This window comes from Hippoglossus stenolepis, chromosome 23 (assembly GCF_022539355.2).
Source record: "Hippoglossus stenolepis isolate QCI-W04-F060 chromosome 23, HSTE1.2, whole genome shotgun sequence".
NCBI lineage: Eukaryota > Metazoa > Chordata > Actinopteri > Pleuronectiformes > Pleuronectidae > Hippoglossus > Hippoglossus stenolepis.
In genome coordinates, this window is record NC_061505.1 from 9677140 (window position 1) to 9694546 (window position 17407).

At 42.0% G+C, this 17407-nt stretch overlaps 1 protein-coding gene across 6 annotated transcripts in view; it reads left to right on the forward strand.

Moving 5' to 3' along the window:
* LOC118102577 (serine/threonine-protein phosphatase 2B catalytic subunit alpha isoform) overlaps window positions 1–17407 on the forward strand; it is a 62102-nt gene that overhangs the window by 41722 nt on the left and 2973 nt on the right. Inside the window, exons 9-15 of one of the 6 annotated variants that reach the window (XM_035148859.2) lie at window positions 6416–6541; window positions 7596–7667; window positions 9335–9361; window positions 10933–11017; window positions 11220–11317; window positions 11908–11916; window positions 14651–14680. In XM_035148859.2, the coding sequence (XP_035004750.1) occupies window positions 6416–6541; window positions 7596–7667; window positions 9335–9361; window positions 10933–11017; window positions 11220–11317; window positions 11908–11916; window positions 14651–14680 (447 nt within the window). The remainder of the gene's footprint in view (window positions 1–6415; window positions 6542–7595; window positions 7668–9334; window positions 9362–10932; window positions 11018–11219; window positions 11318–11907; window positions 11917–14650; window positions 14681–17407) is intronic. The other 5 variants (XM_035148860.2, XM_035148861.2, XM_035148862.2 and 2 more) reach the window with 5 other exon arrangements.

Consider the following 17407-nt stretch of genomic DNA (forward strand, 5'->3'; position numbering starts at 1 on the left):
TCCTGATGAAATGCAATAACTGTAAGCTTTATACTGCAGTGCTGCTGGTGTGAGGACATTATACAAGGGAGTGAGGGCCTTTTTCTTTTGCTGTGGCCCATTTGCAGGTTTGTTTTCCCTGACCTGAGATTAGGTTGCATTTGTTTGCTCTCGTTCCTATGAGGTGCCTCCATGTCCTCCCCTCCCCTCTCCTCCCCCTGCTCTATAAAGATAGTCAAGAAACGGCAACGTGTTCCCGTTTGGCTCACTGTTTATTATTAGGGCCCCATTTGTTCCATGCCAACTAATCTTCCCAGAGCTCACAGTCAACACAACACAATGCAAACAAATAAACAAACAAAGCGGTGTCAGGTGCACGTTGCTTTTAGTTTTGGCAACCGATCGTCTGGAAATTCATTTGCACCTCAATATGGAGCAGTCAAAGTATCTGAACTAATTTAGTCTGCAACCTCGTCTCAGCTGCAACTTGCTAACCCTTATACCTCTTTTACACCATATGCAGGTTTTTAAACACAGTTAAGACCACAAAAAAAGGGTCATTAATTCCTTACAATTCCATTGTCAATAGAGGAGCTTCCCTCTGGTGCGTCATGTTCTACGTCACGGACACAACCAACAACTGAGGCGCTCTCTCAACTCAGTCTTGCCAAATTAGCACGTTCACCCAGGTGTTATGTTTCCATCACGGCCGATTGGAGCCAGTTAAAACCCGTGACCACAGTAGAGTCATTTGACCCGGGTGCAAATGCCGATTGAATCCATTCCCATTGCAGACTAATCCGATCAAATCAGAAAGTTATTAGAAAGAAAAAGATAATTCTGTTTGTATTTACAACACCTGTCAGTGATGGACGCAAATTTCTTTTGGGCTTGCAAAAGATTTTATACCAAAGCTTTTAAAAATTCATCACACACAATCAAACAGTTCCATGGGACAGACACAGCTAACCAACAGAGTCCTATCAGTCCTGTTGATGCTCCTCTAATCAGTCATGTGGGTGGGGTTCACTGGTAGAAGCAAAGCCTCTGTAATGAATTGCTCTGCTCTTAGCTTCTTGCCAGAGCCCAGAGCCCACTGAGCATGTCCGTTGATTGATGGCCAATCGAGTGGGCACATAAATCTCAAAGGGGAGGGAGGAGACATCGGCAGGTCCCATCAATCTGGTGCTGTTAGTTGGCCAGTTTAACCAATCAGACCTCTCCACATAGGAGAGCGAAAAAAGTGTTGAGAAGTGCACCACATCACGTCAGACGAGAGGGAAGCGGAGGATATCTGAAAACCTCCTCCACTACAGGAGAATTTACCTTGTAGCTGAGTCAGGATAATCGACACGTGATTCAAAATGCCATCTATCCCTCCTTTTTTTTCTTTTCAACTCTTCTGTTGGTTTTCGCAGTGAGCGCCAGACGCCAACCAGCTGTCCGTCAAAGCTCTGACCCCCCGCGCCCCCTCAGCGAAAAGTGGCACAGACACTGGTTAGCTGGCGGGGAAGCGGCGTTAAATGAAAACACAGCAGCAGTGATTTAGCGGTTTGCACCGTTTGAGTCCTGAAGTGACTGCAGTGGAGAGAGGGGAGGATGGAGAGGAGAGTCGAGGGGGTGTTCTTGGCAGGTGCACACTTTGGAGATTGCTTGCAGTTTTGTATTAATGGAATTTCTTTCTGCTGCATCATTATTGACTGGTCCAAGCCAACAACTAATGGTTATGGTGCTGGATGGAATAAAAGCGAAATGACTGAAATGCTGCCAATGCTGTCGACGCCAATCTTCAACTTCAGCCCCAAACCGCTCCACCTGCTAAAACCTTATATAACCAAATTATTGTTTCATGATGAAGTAGAAACTGGAAGGGGGTTCAGTAGAAAAACGAGAAATGTGCTGCTGTCAAGAGAAAAGGCCAGGGCATCACTGTGGTTCACTCACAGGTCAAACTGTACCGTCACTATTTTTTTTACTCTTTCCTTCCGCCAGTCTTGTGCTGATTGGTGGGCCGTAGAGACGGGTGATTTGAAGAGAAGGGAAATGGAGAGGCATGATTGGCTCTTGGCCCTGCCACTGGAATAAATGGCAGGATGGAAGCTGGGGCAGTGATGACGCAGCAGGGAATTCATCCCCCCCCCTCGTCACAATGAGAAGAGTATCTCTGGCTACAGATGCCCACCCATCTGTTACGACTCATACTGGGCTTCCCTTCAGTTTCCTGTAAACATGAGCGACTTATAGAATTTTTCATGCTGCATCAAACAAGAAAAATGAATCGGGATGATGAGCTGTTACAGAACAAAAACATTGTTTTATCAGAGCTTAATATCATTATATGTGATTATATTTGCTTTGTCAAGAGTTTTTTCAATTTGAATTCCAGTTCTCCTTATCGATCAGAATTATGTTCTCATTTGTCATATTTTTGAGTAAGAAAACTTTATATTGAGCCATATCCATTACAACTGTTAAAACATATAGGCCTTAAATTAATATTACTATTTAATTTGAAATAAAAACATTCGTTCCACCCACTGATGAGAATCATAAGATATGGTTGAAAGTTTGAGAAAAGGCTGAGAAAGTTTGTGATAATGCTGTCAGTTGTCTTTTGTTAACCCTGCTAACAAACAAACCAATAGACAGGGGTGAAAACATAACCTCCTTGGCAGAGATAATCAAAAGCTTCCTTCGCCACTGATGATGACCATGAGATGTTGGGGGGGGGGAAGCTAGCAAGTGGACCTTAAGCTGAGATTTTGTTTCCAAACCAAATCATTATTATTATTATTATTATTAAATTAGAATCAAAAACCACCTACAGTACATCGACTGATTAACTGATGAAGACTAAAGTGCGATTGCACTCTCCAGAAAACACCGTTAAGTGGACCATAAATAAATGATATGGTATTTTAGGATTATTTATTAAATCTGGAAACTAAAAAAAAAAAAAAGATCCACATCATGCAGTGTATTAGTGAAGACATCCGCAGTTGCATAAGCTGATGTTGGACATTATGACAATGAGTGGGCAAATGTAAAGTACTGCAGTCTTATACCATGTGGCAGTTACAGTAAATGCTTTGTTATTTTAGACAGACGTGCACTGTCTTTAACAAAACTTACCCTCATCACCATATTGACATTGTGTTATTGCAGATGAAAGTGGAATAGGTCGACATTTTTACTCTCAAGATCCAGCAAGTTTCACATCAGGTCCCCAGGTTCCGAACCAGGACTTTACACCCACCGTTATCAAAATAGACAGGATTGATGGGAGTTGGAGTTTCCTGTGGTCTCATTAACTGCAGAGGATTTATGAGCCATTTGTGCACTGTAAAACTGTGGACAGTGGTCAGTCCCATCCATCCATACATCTGACATCCAATGGAAGCAGAGTATTGAATCTAATGGAATGGGTAGGTCTGAACATCTGGAGTGGAGTACGAACCCAGTGGAGCTCCATACAACAGGCCTTACACATAGATGTGCAGTCAGCTTGAAGCACTGAGGCAGGACAGTGGGGATCTCCCATTGATCTCAGAAGCAGATGTAAGAGTCCTCGTTACCAGGGAAACTGGCTCAAGGCACTCCCTTATGAATAATGAATGAGCGGGCGTCGCCTGGCAATATCTGTGTTACCGTGGCAGCAGGCCTTGGCCTTAGCTACCCTGCTGGCCACCGTCGGAGCAGCAGAGACATCTAGTGGCTGTCATGCGGTGTTAAATTTAACAGTGGAGTTAAACATAACTCACAGCTGGTTGCCACAAGGGCAGTGCCCCGCTGCACCCTGTGTGAGAAATAACTTTGCATATGATTGTGCATTAGTAGTAATGAGCCTTCTGCTTATAAGGACGCAAAGTTCTGCTCCTGCCCCCCTCATCAGCATGTTGGATGCAATGCAATAATCTGAAAAAGAAAGTGTGCCTTGACCTGCTCGCACCGAGAGCTCAACAAATATATTTGTTGTGTTGTACGGGGGAGGTTCTCGGGTGTCTCTGTTCCTTTAAAGGGAATCCCATTTGAAGGAGCGATGGCAGGAGAGCTGACCTTTTCCCCTGCTCTGCCTTTTTCCCTCTGGGATTCTGTGGCTGCATTCAATCAAGTGCCTCTACGGTGTTTATGCAGTATGTGATGTTTATGCAATGGCTGCCCACGCGTACAATTGCTTTCATGCACGCCGACGCAAATTCATAAACACCCATAGTGCTATCTGAGTGGAGTGTGTCAGAATGACACAATGCTTTTTTTGCTGGACTTGGAAATTGTGTTTTGCTGATATTGATAATAAAGCTGCATTAATTATACAGTCTATGGATGTTCCCCTGCAGGAGATGTTACTGTGTGTGTGTGTGTGTGTGCCTGGATAAAGAGGTGACAGCAGTGGAATGCAATGCTTAACAATACTTAAGGGACCACTTGGATTGCACGGTTACTGCACTCTATGCATTACAGGGCTTCATTGATTACGCACACACACACTCGCATACACACACACAAACTGAGGCAAGCCCTGGCCTAGCAGGGTGTGTTCTGACCTGCTTTGTGTTACGACCGAGGTTAGAGCTGCCAGGGATGCCAGGTTTGATGACTTGCTATTCCTGACCCTGACGGGCAGAAGCAGGAAAGTCCCCCACGGTGACCCAGCCATGGTGTCCACTTTCCGCAGATCTAGGCCACCAGGCAGGCCTTGCTTATGAAAGAGGCTGGGGCCTCTATATACAGCACAGATATATTTGTATTTGGCGGCTCTCATGTTTTCCTCAGCACCCACGTTCACATTCGGCCTCAATCATGGGTGAGATCACATGGGGCATGCCCTGGTCACTATTTGGGCAGTGGATTATATGTCAGCTAAGACCATGTGATTACTTATGATTATGATAAGGTATTATAGACCATAAAAAACTAAATCTCAAACTACTCCATTATAGTTCTCAGCTGTAAGTGTTGCTGTAGATTCCTGAAGTGATGCAGCACATAGATCTTTTGATAGAATAACTTTGATGATGGCAAAAGCAGGTCAGCACATCTACAACAGATCGCCTGGACTACAAGAATACACTAATGATCACGTTGCAAGCGTTTGCCCATCATTACCTTCGCTTCCTGTCTGTGCCTACGCTCTCCACCCCTACTCACCAGAAATTTATGTTTTCACGTTTAACTAATGAAAAGTGCTCGGGCTGAAAGAGTCCAAATGCTGAGCTGTGTGTTTCTGCGATGTTAGTCGTGTATCCAATCCTGTAAATGACAGATGTGATTCATTCATCTGGGGGCTGTGATCAATACGCAGAGGAAATGTTCCAGGGTGGGTGAAAACAGGGGATTGATTTCTTTCTCTGTTTTTCCCCAAATGTTGGTTCCCTTCATTTTGATGCATGTGCATGTTTCTAGCCTTAATTTGCACATATCATCTGGCACATTTGCATATAATCGTCTCTTTGTCAGGGTGAGACATCGACAAATGGTGGTTGTTTACACATCACCGTAAAAATGTGATTTTCCTTTTTTTTCTTTAGCTTTGTGTGTGTGTAGGTAGCGTTCTATTGAATTTGTATATTCCCTGTCATCAGCAGAGGTTGACTGACAGCATTTGACAACATCTTGAGTTACATCCAGGCTTCAGGCTTTTTTTTTTTCTCCACAATGTTTCACATCAGTGTCTATAATTTTTTTATTTATTTTTAAAATGATGAGAAAATCAATAAACACTTTATAAACCAACTATAGACTTTTTTTTATTTTCAACTTATGGATTGTGGTAGCTCATCAGCTGATGGTATTATATGATATACGTCTAAGTGGTGGTTGGAAACAGGAAGCAGACTGATAATGGACTCAGATATCCAATTGAGTTGGTGCTTTTTCTTGGTTTATTGAAGCGAGGACTCGAATTCGGAGTTCGGAGTGCTGCATACTGAAACTTTATAAGAAGAAGATATCATAATATTAGCCTCGCAGAAAGAACACTCCTGGTTCTTTTCGGGTACTCCAGCTTCCAGCCACGTCCAAAGTCATTCAGATTGGGTTTAGGCTAATTGGAGAATAGTTGTTTGTCCCTGTATGTTGGCCCTGCGATATAATGGTGTTGCCTGCCTCCTGCCCAGGATCAGCTGACTCCAGCTCCCCCCATGAGGATAAGCAGTATAAATAATTGATGGTTATACATCTATGTACACATGTCTCAATGGTCTCTTAACACTGGCAAACAGCTGTATTTTAATTTATTATGACATCAAACCTACAACTTATACTGTGGGCATTTTTCATTGTGATACATGAGTGGTGTAGTTCCTTGCACGGGAATACCATGGGACATTTGAAATTCCACATTATAAAAGCTGTAAAAGAGTGTTTCATTATATATCCAACTTTACACACATTTTAACAACCGCCTTTCTTGTCTTTTTTTACCGTCCCTCCCCAGCGGCAGTGCTGAAGTACGAGAACAACGTGATGAACATCCGACAGTTCAACTGCTCACCTCACCCTTACTGGCTGCCCAACTTCATGGACGTTTTCACCTGGTCCCTGCCCTTTGTCGGCGAGAAGGGTGAGCACACGCATACAGCAGTAATATGCGTGAAATGAGAACATTTAGTTTCCTGGGTCAGTAATGAAAATGGCTCAGCCATGAGAAATGTAGCACATACACTCAGTGCAGTGCAGTCAATCATAAATACAAGACTTACTGCGCATGATTTATGAGCCAGAAACACACACTCATGCAAAGTTACTAAATAAGTTAGACTTGCAAATTAAAAAGGTCTATCAGGGCTCCACAGTGTGAGTATGTCACTGGCATTTGATATGTCTGAACAGAAAATAATTTAGGAGCAGTGTGCAAATAAAGATTGCAACCATAAGACTATAGGAAAGGCTAGAGGGCTTTTAATTTGAAACGTCGGATTGAGGAAGTGGTGACACTGCAGACAGATACTGTGGTCGAAAAGTAAATCTCTTATCCCAGCCACTATTCCTAGACCTGATGGAAGACGTCACGAAATCAAAAGAAATGTTTAGGAGAATCAGTAAGGAAAGGAAAACCGCAGTGCAGAGAAAGTGCAACACCACTTAACACTGTGATTTTTAACTTTATTTATGACAGAGGCTACGTACAATTAATTGAATGTATTAAATTGTAAATATATATGTAAGCTCTAATTTACGAGCCCCTGTGCTCCTTGGGAAAATAGTTAGTGTTATTAAGAGTTCTGTCTATAAAAAACAATAAACATAGCAGAGCACTCCATTCTCTGAGTGTCTTGAAGATTGTATTAGAAATTTTAGGCTTTTTTTTTTTCATTGTCAGTTCTGTGACACATTCATGTCATTTCATCACACCTACTGTCCAGAAAACTATATCTGACGCACTCATTCCAGGAAGCCTTTTCTTGGGTGTGACCCTTCCGCACAGGGCCATTAACAGCAGTGTGTGGGCTGGGTGTGTGTAGATTGGTCACTCGGGTAAATCTGTGTCCGACTATCTTGCACTGCCTTCTCGTGGCTGGACATTTTCCCCAGACTTGAGATTATTAATTATGGGCTGTGTCAAAAAGTGGCATTTGGTCAAAATAAAACATATATTATTTTGTATTTTTTTGCAGTGACTGAGATGCTCGTGAACGTACTGAGCATCTGTTCCAACGATGAGCTGACGACTGATGAAGAGCTGGATGGTGAGCAGACACAAAACAGTTCTCGCTGCAGTCTTCCCTACCTCCAGTAGAGGGAGGCCTCTGCTAAAAGGATTCTCACACACAGACAGACACACACACACCCAAATGTATACCCATGTCTACTCTGCCCTACTATCAGATCATTTAGTTCAAATATATGTGAAGTACCAGTGTGTAGGATTCCTAATTATATTATCATTAGTGTATAATCACCTGAAACGAATAGTTTAATAGTTTTCCTTCGCTTAGAATTAGCCCTTAGATCTTCTTTACCACCATTTTTCTACAGTAGCCCGGAATGGACAAACCAAACACTGGCTATAGAGAGGGCCATTTGCTTTTTTTGTTACCTGAAGGCCACCGTATGTCTCCGTATGTCTCCTACACACTTGGCAAGAGGAGAGTAGTCGGCGAGCTCACTGCTACGTGCCACTAAATCCCACACGACATCATTCCTCAACAGTGTCATCAACAGAGAAACGATTAAGAAACTATTCGACACATGACTCAGCCGAATGAACGAGTGAATCATTGCTTTATTGCCCTCAACAGGTTGAACTTACATACTTAAGATAACACAGGATATCAGCGAAAACCTGGAAAGAGATCTATGAACAGCTGGACTTTAAAATGAGTCTTAAATACTCATTTTGAATGTGTTTTATTCTACTCAAACAGCAGAGTGAGTCACACGCTATTCCTGGTTTTTATCTTCACAACTTCCAGTCATCTGTTTTATCCCAGTTTAAGGCTTATCTACAATGGAGATGTCCAGTTTCACTCAGCCTGCCCCACCCCTTCCTGCTAATCAGGAAATTATCTCACCAGTCCTTCCTCCTCCTCCTCTCTCTCTTTGTGTTTACTGATGCACATGTAAACAGCAACCAGGGGTGGAGTGTCAGGATTTCGCCTGATTTCGACACCATGTTAAACTAGGACATTGAATGTGTTACATGTTCCTTCATTTGGGTGTTGAATGCATATTTCAGATTTTTTAAATTATATAATATTTTTTTGGGGGGGACAGTGGACACAGTGCACATCTACTCATCACTCTCCTCCTCATACGCTCAGTGCTTTCAGTTGATTCACTTTATTTTCACAATTCCTCGCTCTCACTTTCACTCGTGTCTCCTCTCAAGCTCATTTATTCTTTCAGTTCTGCCGCCATCTCTACTCTCACGTTTATTTTGTAAATTTTCACTGTGTTGACATGTGGAGTGTCCTTTCCTTCGTCTGTCTCTCTCACTCACAATCTCCTTTTTCTGTGCCCTCATAATCTCTGATTTCCATTTGACTTTGTCTGCTGTTGTTTACATGGTTTCTGAGTGATATTTTTAACCTCACTACTCTTTTTCACATATTTATTTGTCATTCTCTCTCTCTCTCTCTCTCTCTCTCTCTCTCTCTCTCTCTCTCTCTCTCTCTCTCTCATGCTGTGATGTTGTCACTACCTTGGTTTGCCTCATCTAATTTCTCTTCTCTATGTTTTCCAGAGTTTTTGTGTTCAGGGCATCGCTTTTCTTTCACACTTCCTGTCGTGCTTTGTTGCCTCTTATTTCACCATCCGCCGCCACCTCTCCGCTGCCTCCTCTTTTCATTCTACAGCCATCCACTGATCACTCTGTCCTTTTTCTTGTCTTCCTGGGGGTTGTTTTCATGAGAAGGACAGCTAATATATCCCCCCAAAAAAGGTACAAACACTAGCCATACCGGTGTGTGCCGCTGTAGATAGACTTTTGTGCGGTGCTTGCTCTCTGCATCTCAGCCTGTCAACTAACGTCACTGTTTAAAGCAACTTTTTCTCACTGTTGTTCTTAATTAAGTTTTAACAGAAAAAATGTGAGTAATATTATAGCTTCAGCTAAGCCCCAAACTGACATCAATGAAAACAGCTTCAGGGAGTTTATTCTGATTTAGCCAAGATCAATTATTTGCTGTAAGCATTTAAATAAATACTTCAACAACAGGGGAACAGAATGTTTTTAAGTCATAATGCTTTAATCAGTAGAGGATGAGAGGAAGAGTCCTAAACAAGACATCAGACTGTCTCCTCTTCTCTTTACCCAAACTCTCACCCCACACCAGCTTCATTTCCATCCCTCATACTCGTGCATTTTCCACACCGGCTCCCTGGGGCCTTCAAAACTGCTATTCTGCAAAAGGGGGTTTCTCTTTTAAACAAAGTTTTCTTTTCCAGTTTGGGTTTCTTCATGCAAAACACAACACAGGAAAATTCATGTAGCGTGTGCTCTTCAAGCTTGTTGAAAACACATGTCTGGCAGAGTCCTGCACGGGTCCATTTTTGTTAACCAGCACCGGCAAAGCTCCGCACCATATCCGACCCGTCACACGCTATTATCTCCGAGTCAAATCCGGAAACATTAACATATGTCCCGCAAACAGACCCTTCACCGGTGATTAAACACGTGCTACATACACAGTCACTCAGGTTAAATGGGTTTTGGCCTCCTCGTCCTCCCGTGTTATGTTCTCTGAATATTATTTGTTAATTGTCTTTTCCTGCAGCTGTCAAAGTGTTTCCTCAGTGATTATGTGCCTAGCTAGTGGCTATCAAAAGCTAATACTTTCTGGCACATTTAATAAGCAGCAAAGCCACTGAGAACATACTCGTCACTTTTTTATTGTACAAATCTTTGCAGGACACTAGGCTTCATAAGCTTCATATTGAAAAACCATGGTCTAATTCTCAGCTGCCGCTCTCCTGCATTAAGTTCATTTTTACCCGCACACCTTGGATTTATTTCAATATAATTTGTATCCAATAAATCAACTTTTTTTGTTGGTACTTGACCCGGTGCAGGACTCTGATGTCTGGTGCAGGCAATGGGTTATTTATGTTGATATAATGAGGTTTAAAAATGTCAAAGTAGGAGAAATGTACATACGATTTTATAGGAACTACAGTTGAGTACTACGAGCATAGGACAAGTAGCATGAATGCAGTGAATGCTGAAAACGACTCGATTGTTGTGACGTGTGGATGGATTCAAACTATTGTGTATAATCCGATCACCAGGCTTCAATAACCACATTGTGTTTGCATCGTGGTCTGATGCACCTCTGGATTCAACTAATAGTCCAACAAACATTCTCTGTCTATGCACATTTACTAAATTCTACGGTACTTATATAATACGGCACTTGAAGTTTTTAAAAAACACACACATACACAGGCATCGAATGTAGATTACACTGTTACAGGTTCTGTGCACACGAGTCACACTCTGTACGACCCTTTCAGGTGCCACCGCTTCTGCCCGTAAGGAGGTCATCCGCAACAAGATCCGCGCCATTGGAAAGATGGCTCGAGTATTCTCTGTGCTCAGGTATGCTAACATGAAAAAGTTCCTGTGTGGCCTGTAAGTTCCACTGTTGCCCTGTTTCCCTCAACATAATACACCTGGCAGTATTATGTAGAAATGACAAGTTCGTGTTTTTGTCGTTGAGTAAGAATTAGAACATCCACAACGCATTCTTTATGTGTATTGTACCATTTATGATGTTAATATTTCTCTGTTTACATTGCAGAGAGGAGAGCGAGAGCGTGCTGACTCTGAAGGGACTCACCCCGACAGGCATGCTACCAAGCGGAGTGCTGTCCGGCGGCAAAGAGAAGCTGCAGAATGGTAAGACTGTCACCAAGTACCCTGACACCCCCAAGCTACGGCCCCCAAGAATGGATTCTCTATCTCTCGCTCTCTCTCTCTCTCTCACACACACACACACACACACACACACACACACACACACACACACACACACACACACGTTCCCCTTACACAGCAGTACCCTGAAGAAAGTGCTAGCTCGGAGTTTAGGGTAAAGTATATATAGAAATCTCTTCCCTTTTTCCCTCAGTGATGGGATTTCAAATTGCTGCCTCAGAGTAATACTGTAAGTGTAGTTAAATGTTTCTGGCAGCGTCAGTCAGTATTTTTATTTGGTTTTTTTAATTAAATATTTCTAGCCTAATGCAGTTTTCCTTCCACTTATACGTATTCCAATGCAGTCTTTTTCCTGGATAAATGACTATGAAATATCGAGTTATATTTGTTACAGACAGACAATTTTCTTTGTCCCTTTGTCTTCTCGAATGTGTCTCCCTCTCGATGTCTCGCATTAATACACTGTCCTCCCGTTCTCGTCTCTTTCTGTATACCACTGGTTTTTTATCTCAAATATTACCTGTATCTTTTTCTTTCTCTTTTCTCCCTAGAAACTGCAGGTATAATCGGTTGTGCAAGTATTCTGTTGTTATTTTTTTATTTTTTCCCTTTTTTCTTTCTGTTAGATGAGTTTAGAGTTCAGTTCACCCTCTCATGTTGAATTCCAAACGCTCCCTAAATGAGTCTTAACAAACCGCTGCACCGAAGGACGTAAGCGCTTTTTTTTGGAAAAGCCTTTACGACCGCTTCAAATTTGAATTTATTAGGGACTCCGGACTAAAATGGCCACCTGATTGTCCAAAACTGATTTGCTCGTGATTCAGAGCAGTGCCCCCTGGGCTCCCTGTGATACAAAGGATGAACTGGAATTGACACAACCAACTGTGAATGAAAAGGGGGGTGTCGCTGCTGCCTTTTCATTCACACACAAAAAAGCAGAAATCCAATTAACTTCCCTCTCCTCTCACAGGTTCTCACAAAACATGTCACTGACAGACTGAGATATCACATACACTTATAGTTTCTATTGCCTTTGCAAGAACAGGTACTTCTCTGTTTTAAAGCAAGTGTGTATAATGTTTGTTGAACAGTAAAGTCACAATAACAGGATGACAGAAGCTAAAATGTTGTATTTTACAGTTTGAGTGTGTACTTTGCTTAAATTGATTTGGAGGACAGGGTCGTTCTTGGAGATTGAAACTCTAATAGGATAAAATAGAGTAGAATCGAATAGAATACCTTTATTGTCAATTTGCAAGTGATGCCAATGAATACTTTAAAATAGCATTGTGTACATATTTGTTATTATACAGAATAGATAATGCACTTAAAAACGATGTTGAGCTGCACGTTCACTTCTGTTATTCAACATCAATGGGTGTCTGCGGCTTTTATCCTATGACACCCTCGACACCGAAGCAGGTCCACCCCCCTGCTGATCAGACCTAAGTGTGTATCTCGTGTCACAGTCAGCGGCGGCCCAGACAGTCTGTCTTCTTCTTCTTTTCAGCCACAGCCAGTGACTGCTCCTTCCAGCAGCACTGGCAATGAATGAATGAAGTTGATACTCTGTAGAAATGCTGAGAGCCTTCGGGCCACAGCAGCAAAGAAATATTTCCTTCCACATTAAGAAAACGTGGTGAAAATGGCTTTTAGTTAATTTCGTCTCAGCTTTGAGAGTTAGAGCTCCTCTGGTGGCTGTAGATTTAGTTTTGTGCCTGAGAGTAGACTTGAACACACATGGACGTGTACGGTGAAGAACATTTACACTGAAGAGAACCCCAGTGGAGGCAGAGTGATGTTCAGAGATTCCTGTTGCAACATCGGTAGAATCACATTGCTCCCCTCCTTTAGGTAGACACCAGTGTGCTTCTACTGTGATGTTGACTCCATCAACCTCATTCTGTTTTGAAGTTTGACTCTCATGCCCTCTTTTCTCGTCATTTCTTCTCATCCTCACGGCGTTTACGTAGTCTTCGGTGTTGTACAGCCGTCACTTTGCTGTCACCTTGTCGTTCTGTATGTCACTTTGTCATCTCGGGGATGACTGTAGAGAATTGGTAAGTGGTTTTAAAAATGCCAAAGATTTCCTCGCCCAGCACTTTTGATATCACGTATATCAAAAGATGCTCATCCTGCAGTTCCAGATGCTGCTTCATGCCGCACACAACAGTAACATCGCTTTGTTTGTCTACAGTGCTTCGATTTTACATCAGTAAACATACGTCAGCCCTGAAACCCACAATTACACATACACTTACATGTGGGCTTTTTTTCCCTTTCTTTATTGCAGTTAAAGAGCAGGACTTGTTGATTTCACATTCAGATTTTGTAACGCTCTCACTCAAAACCCTGCGCTCGCACTCAGATATACTCCGCTTAGGCTTAGATTTCCTGCGCTCCAGCTTCAGCTCTTCTCCTTACTGTCACGCTGATTCTGTGCATGCACGAAATATCTGCTCTCTGATTATTTATTTTTCCACACTTCGTACCTACAGAAAGCCATGCAGGGTGTGAATGCACGAACCCATTTAAAGTAACCGACCGACATGAAGCTAACACACCCACAACGAGGACGGGACAATTTCGCTTGTCAACACTACACCTGGCATTCTATTGGTTGGGGAATTTTGACGGACTTGTTGCACAAAAAAAAAATCCGCCCGGAAGCAGAAGTTTCACACATGCACAGGAGCAGAGCTATTTGAATGTGAGCACAGGATTTCGAGTGAAAACGTCACAAAATCTGAAGGTGAAATCCACAAGTCCCGCTCTCAAATGAAAGACCAAGCTCTTGAATAAAGATAGGAGGAAAAAAACAACGCCATACTAACAAACCTTATCTCTGTTTTCCATTCGTGCCATTTCAAACTCCATGTATGTTTTCATAAGTAAAGAATATATTTCCGGCTCTTACCGCGTTCTGTTTGCTATCAATGTTTATCCCTGCAGTCTCCATTTCTCACAACATCGACACATTTGTCAGACTTTTTCCAAAAATCCTCTCCATGAGGTTCTTTCGCTGCCACAAACATGTCACCTTCCCTTTACAGATCTGGAACTCATCAAATAAAAAGCTAAGGCTCACCTCTCTCCTCCTCTTCCTCCTCTCCTCTTCCTCTCTTTGCTAACATCCATGTGTCCATTGTCATAAAAATGTGGAGATGACGTTAACCTTTGTTGTCAGCAACTGGCTTTTGTCTTTGCTGCCCATTGACTTGTTCCTGGGACAAAATGAACTCTCCTGCTCACTTCTCTCATTCGTTTTGCAACCCCCCTTTTTCTTCTCTTCAGCTACTATTGAAGCTATTGAGGCTGATGAAGGTAAATGGGTCTGGTCACCCTCTTCTGTTGCTCTCTCATAGCAATAGACAGGGGGCTCCACTGGGTTTTCATCCATCTCGCTGGTGCTTGAATAGTGTGTTGGGTGTTTGGGCTAACAAAATGTGCCATAGTGTTAGGGACAGAGACAAAGAAGTAAGTAAGTCAGGAAATCCTGTGGTCACACGGGTTTCAAAGGGGAATGGTTTTCATGGCACAGATTTCATCATCACTGTGATTTTGAGTGAGTGCAAAGCAAATGCTACACTACACAACAAAATAAATGTTATCTTTCCAGAATGCATTATTGCATTTCTCTAGGAACAATTCTACCAGAGTTTTACTTTCCTTTTTGTTTTACAATTTTATATCTCTAAAATATCTCTGTTTATGCATCTTAAACAGAAGATCATTTATATGATTCAGCTTCAGGATCAAAATGACACTTGAAGAAATGCAGATTCACATTTACATATGGTCAGAACTGTAAATATATGGGTATCTTCAGGTCATCTACCAGATACCAGAGGCACCACTGGATGACCACGCTGTAGCCAATAGAATTAGACCACCATGTTTTAACAATGTCCTCTGAAGCAGGATCTGTGTCTGAAACGTAACCTACATGGGAGGACATTTCTCATCCTCTAAGTAAAATTGTGACATAAATGCCAAAATATATTTAAAGTCGCAAGTTATTTCCACCTGATGCATTTGTTTCACTCGGAACTTAAAATTCACAAAGATTGATATCAGATTACAAAAAATTCAGTTCTGACCATCACATGTATGTAGAAGTCCTCCAATGCTTGGTAGATCTTGTCTAGACAATATTATTGTTCCGTTATTGGGTTCAGTTTGATATAGACCCTGAAGGAATCATCAGATTTGTGTAAAATAAGGTCCGAAAGATGTTATTAAATTATGTGGTAACTTTATCTGAAGCTCTTTTCCAGAGGAAGGGAGTCCCCTGAACAAACATGTATTGTACTTAAATCACTCAACATACCGGGTTAATCCACTTCTACTCCTGCTGCTCTACCCTCATACAATACAGTGAAGTCTTGCCATGAAAGCTCACAATGGTATTTCCCCTTTGAAACAACTGAAGCAGTTGTGCATTGTTGTTGCAGTTCTCTTGAAATATAATAAACAAGTTTGGTCTGAATTGGTAGAGACAAGTGCTCCACTGACGAAAAAGCTTTGAAATCCAAATTCTCCAGAAAAAAAGATATTTTTTGGATTTTACCACCTCCTTTGCGCAAGAACAACCTCAACTGCGAGCTAAATAGTAGTTTTGCTACAGCTGCTATTTACGTTTTAAAAGTTGTCCAGTACTTCCTCTCCAGCCCCATAGAGGACAGTTCAATGTAGTGTCGAGACTCTTCTCTCTGCTTCTCTCTCCATGTGGATCCTCTGTGGCCCTGCTGTGTCGTGTTTCTTTCCTGTGAGCTGCTAATAACCTGTGTCTGACCTGTGCTATGCAGCAAACACAACAAACGCTACCTGTGGTGCCCCGCCCCCTCTCCTCGCTCCCCACAATTTGTCTTCTAAAATGACGTCCCCCACCACCCCCTCACTCCACCCTGCCACCCCATCCTAGGGAAAAAAAGGGTCATCTTCTTTCCAATTATGGTTTTTTTATCACCATAAAAAAAAAACCAGCCTTTATGAAAGGTGGAAGTAACAAAATAAAAGCATTTTGTGGGTATAAATTGGCTAAAATGAAACTCGATCAAGCTGAAAGTTAGAACGATTCTATGCTTCCATTGCTAAAATTACCCCATTGAATAAGACAGTCTTGAGTTAGCACATGAGATTCTTTTGTCAGCCTGATCTTATTCATTTCAGTGGTAACTGTGGATTTTCTTAGAGATGTTCCAATACCAATTTCTCTTTCCGATACCTATGCCAAGTACCGATCCCCTACCAGTGCAACCACTTCCTGTTTATATAACATATTTTAACAGCCGTATGCCACTAACCCTGTCTGGAAGTGATACTTACTATCATTGTTGTGTGGCCTGGCTCAGGTGAAAGTCTTTGAACAGAGAATTAACGCCGTAGAACTTATTTTATTATCAAGTTTAAGAGTCGAAAACAAAAAAATAACAAAACAAATAAGTCTAGTAAAACACAACAATTACTTCCCTAAAGTAGCTCAAAACTGAAGTCTTGCATGCGGTAAATGTTGCCGTTTTATTTGTGAAATATTGCCAAAATTAAGATATATTTGGTTATCGTAACACCTACCAACCGAAATTACAGTTTTTTTCTGAGTGAATTCAATATTTTTTAAAGACATGGTATCAGATCGGTACATGGATTTGTGTACTTGCCGATACCCGACCCGGCATTTCTGATGCTGGTATGGGAACATCTCTAGATTTTCCATTCACTTGGTTGTAATTTGGTTTAATGTAAACTCTAAATTGGATTGTGACCTCCACCCCTCATAACCTCCACTCAATCCCTAATTGCTGCATGCTCAAAGCGGACTAAACAAGTCGTTAGCACCCCAAGTACCTCTGTAGTGTCTCTGTACGTGAGCTCCGTCTCAACATGGTTCTATTTTGTGGAAGTGAATGTCTTAGTGGGCTCCACTCTAGTGTTTTGTTATCTCCCCTCGTTCTTTTTCTTTCCTTGTCTCTTTGGTCATTCTCCTTTCTCCCTGTTTTTGTCGTTCTTAAGATGTGATGTGATGGGGTCATGTGGATGTTTGGGGTCCTC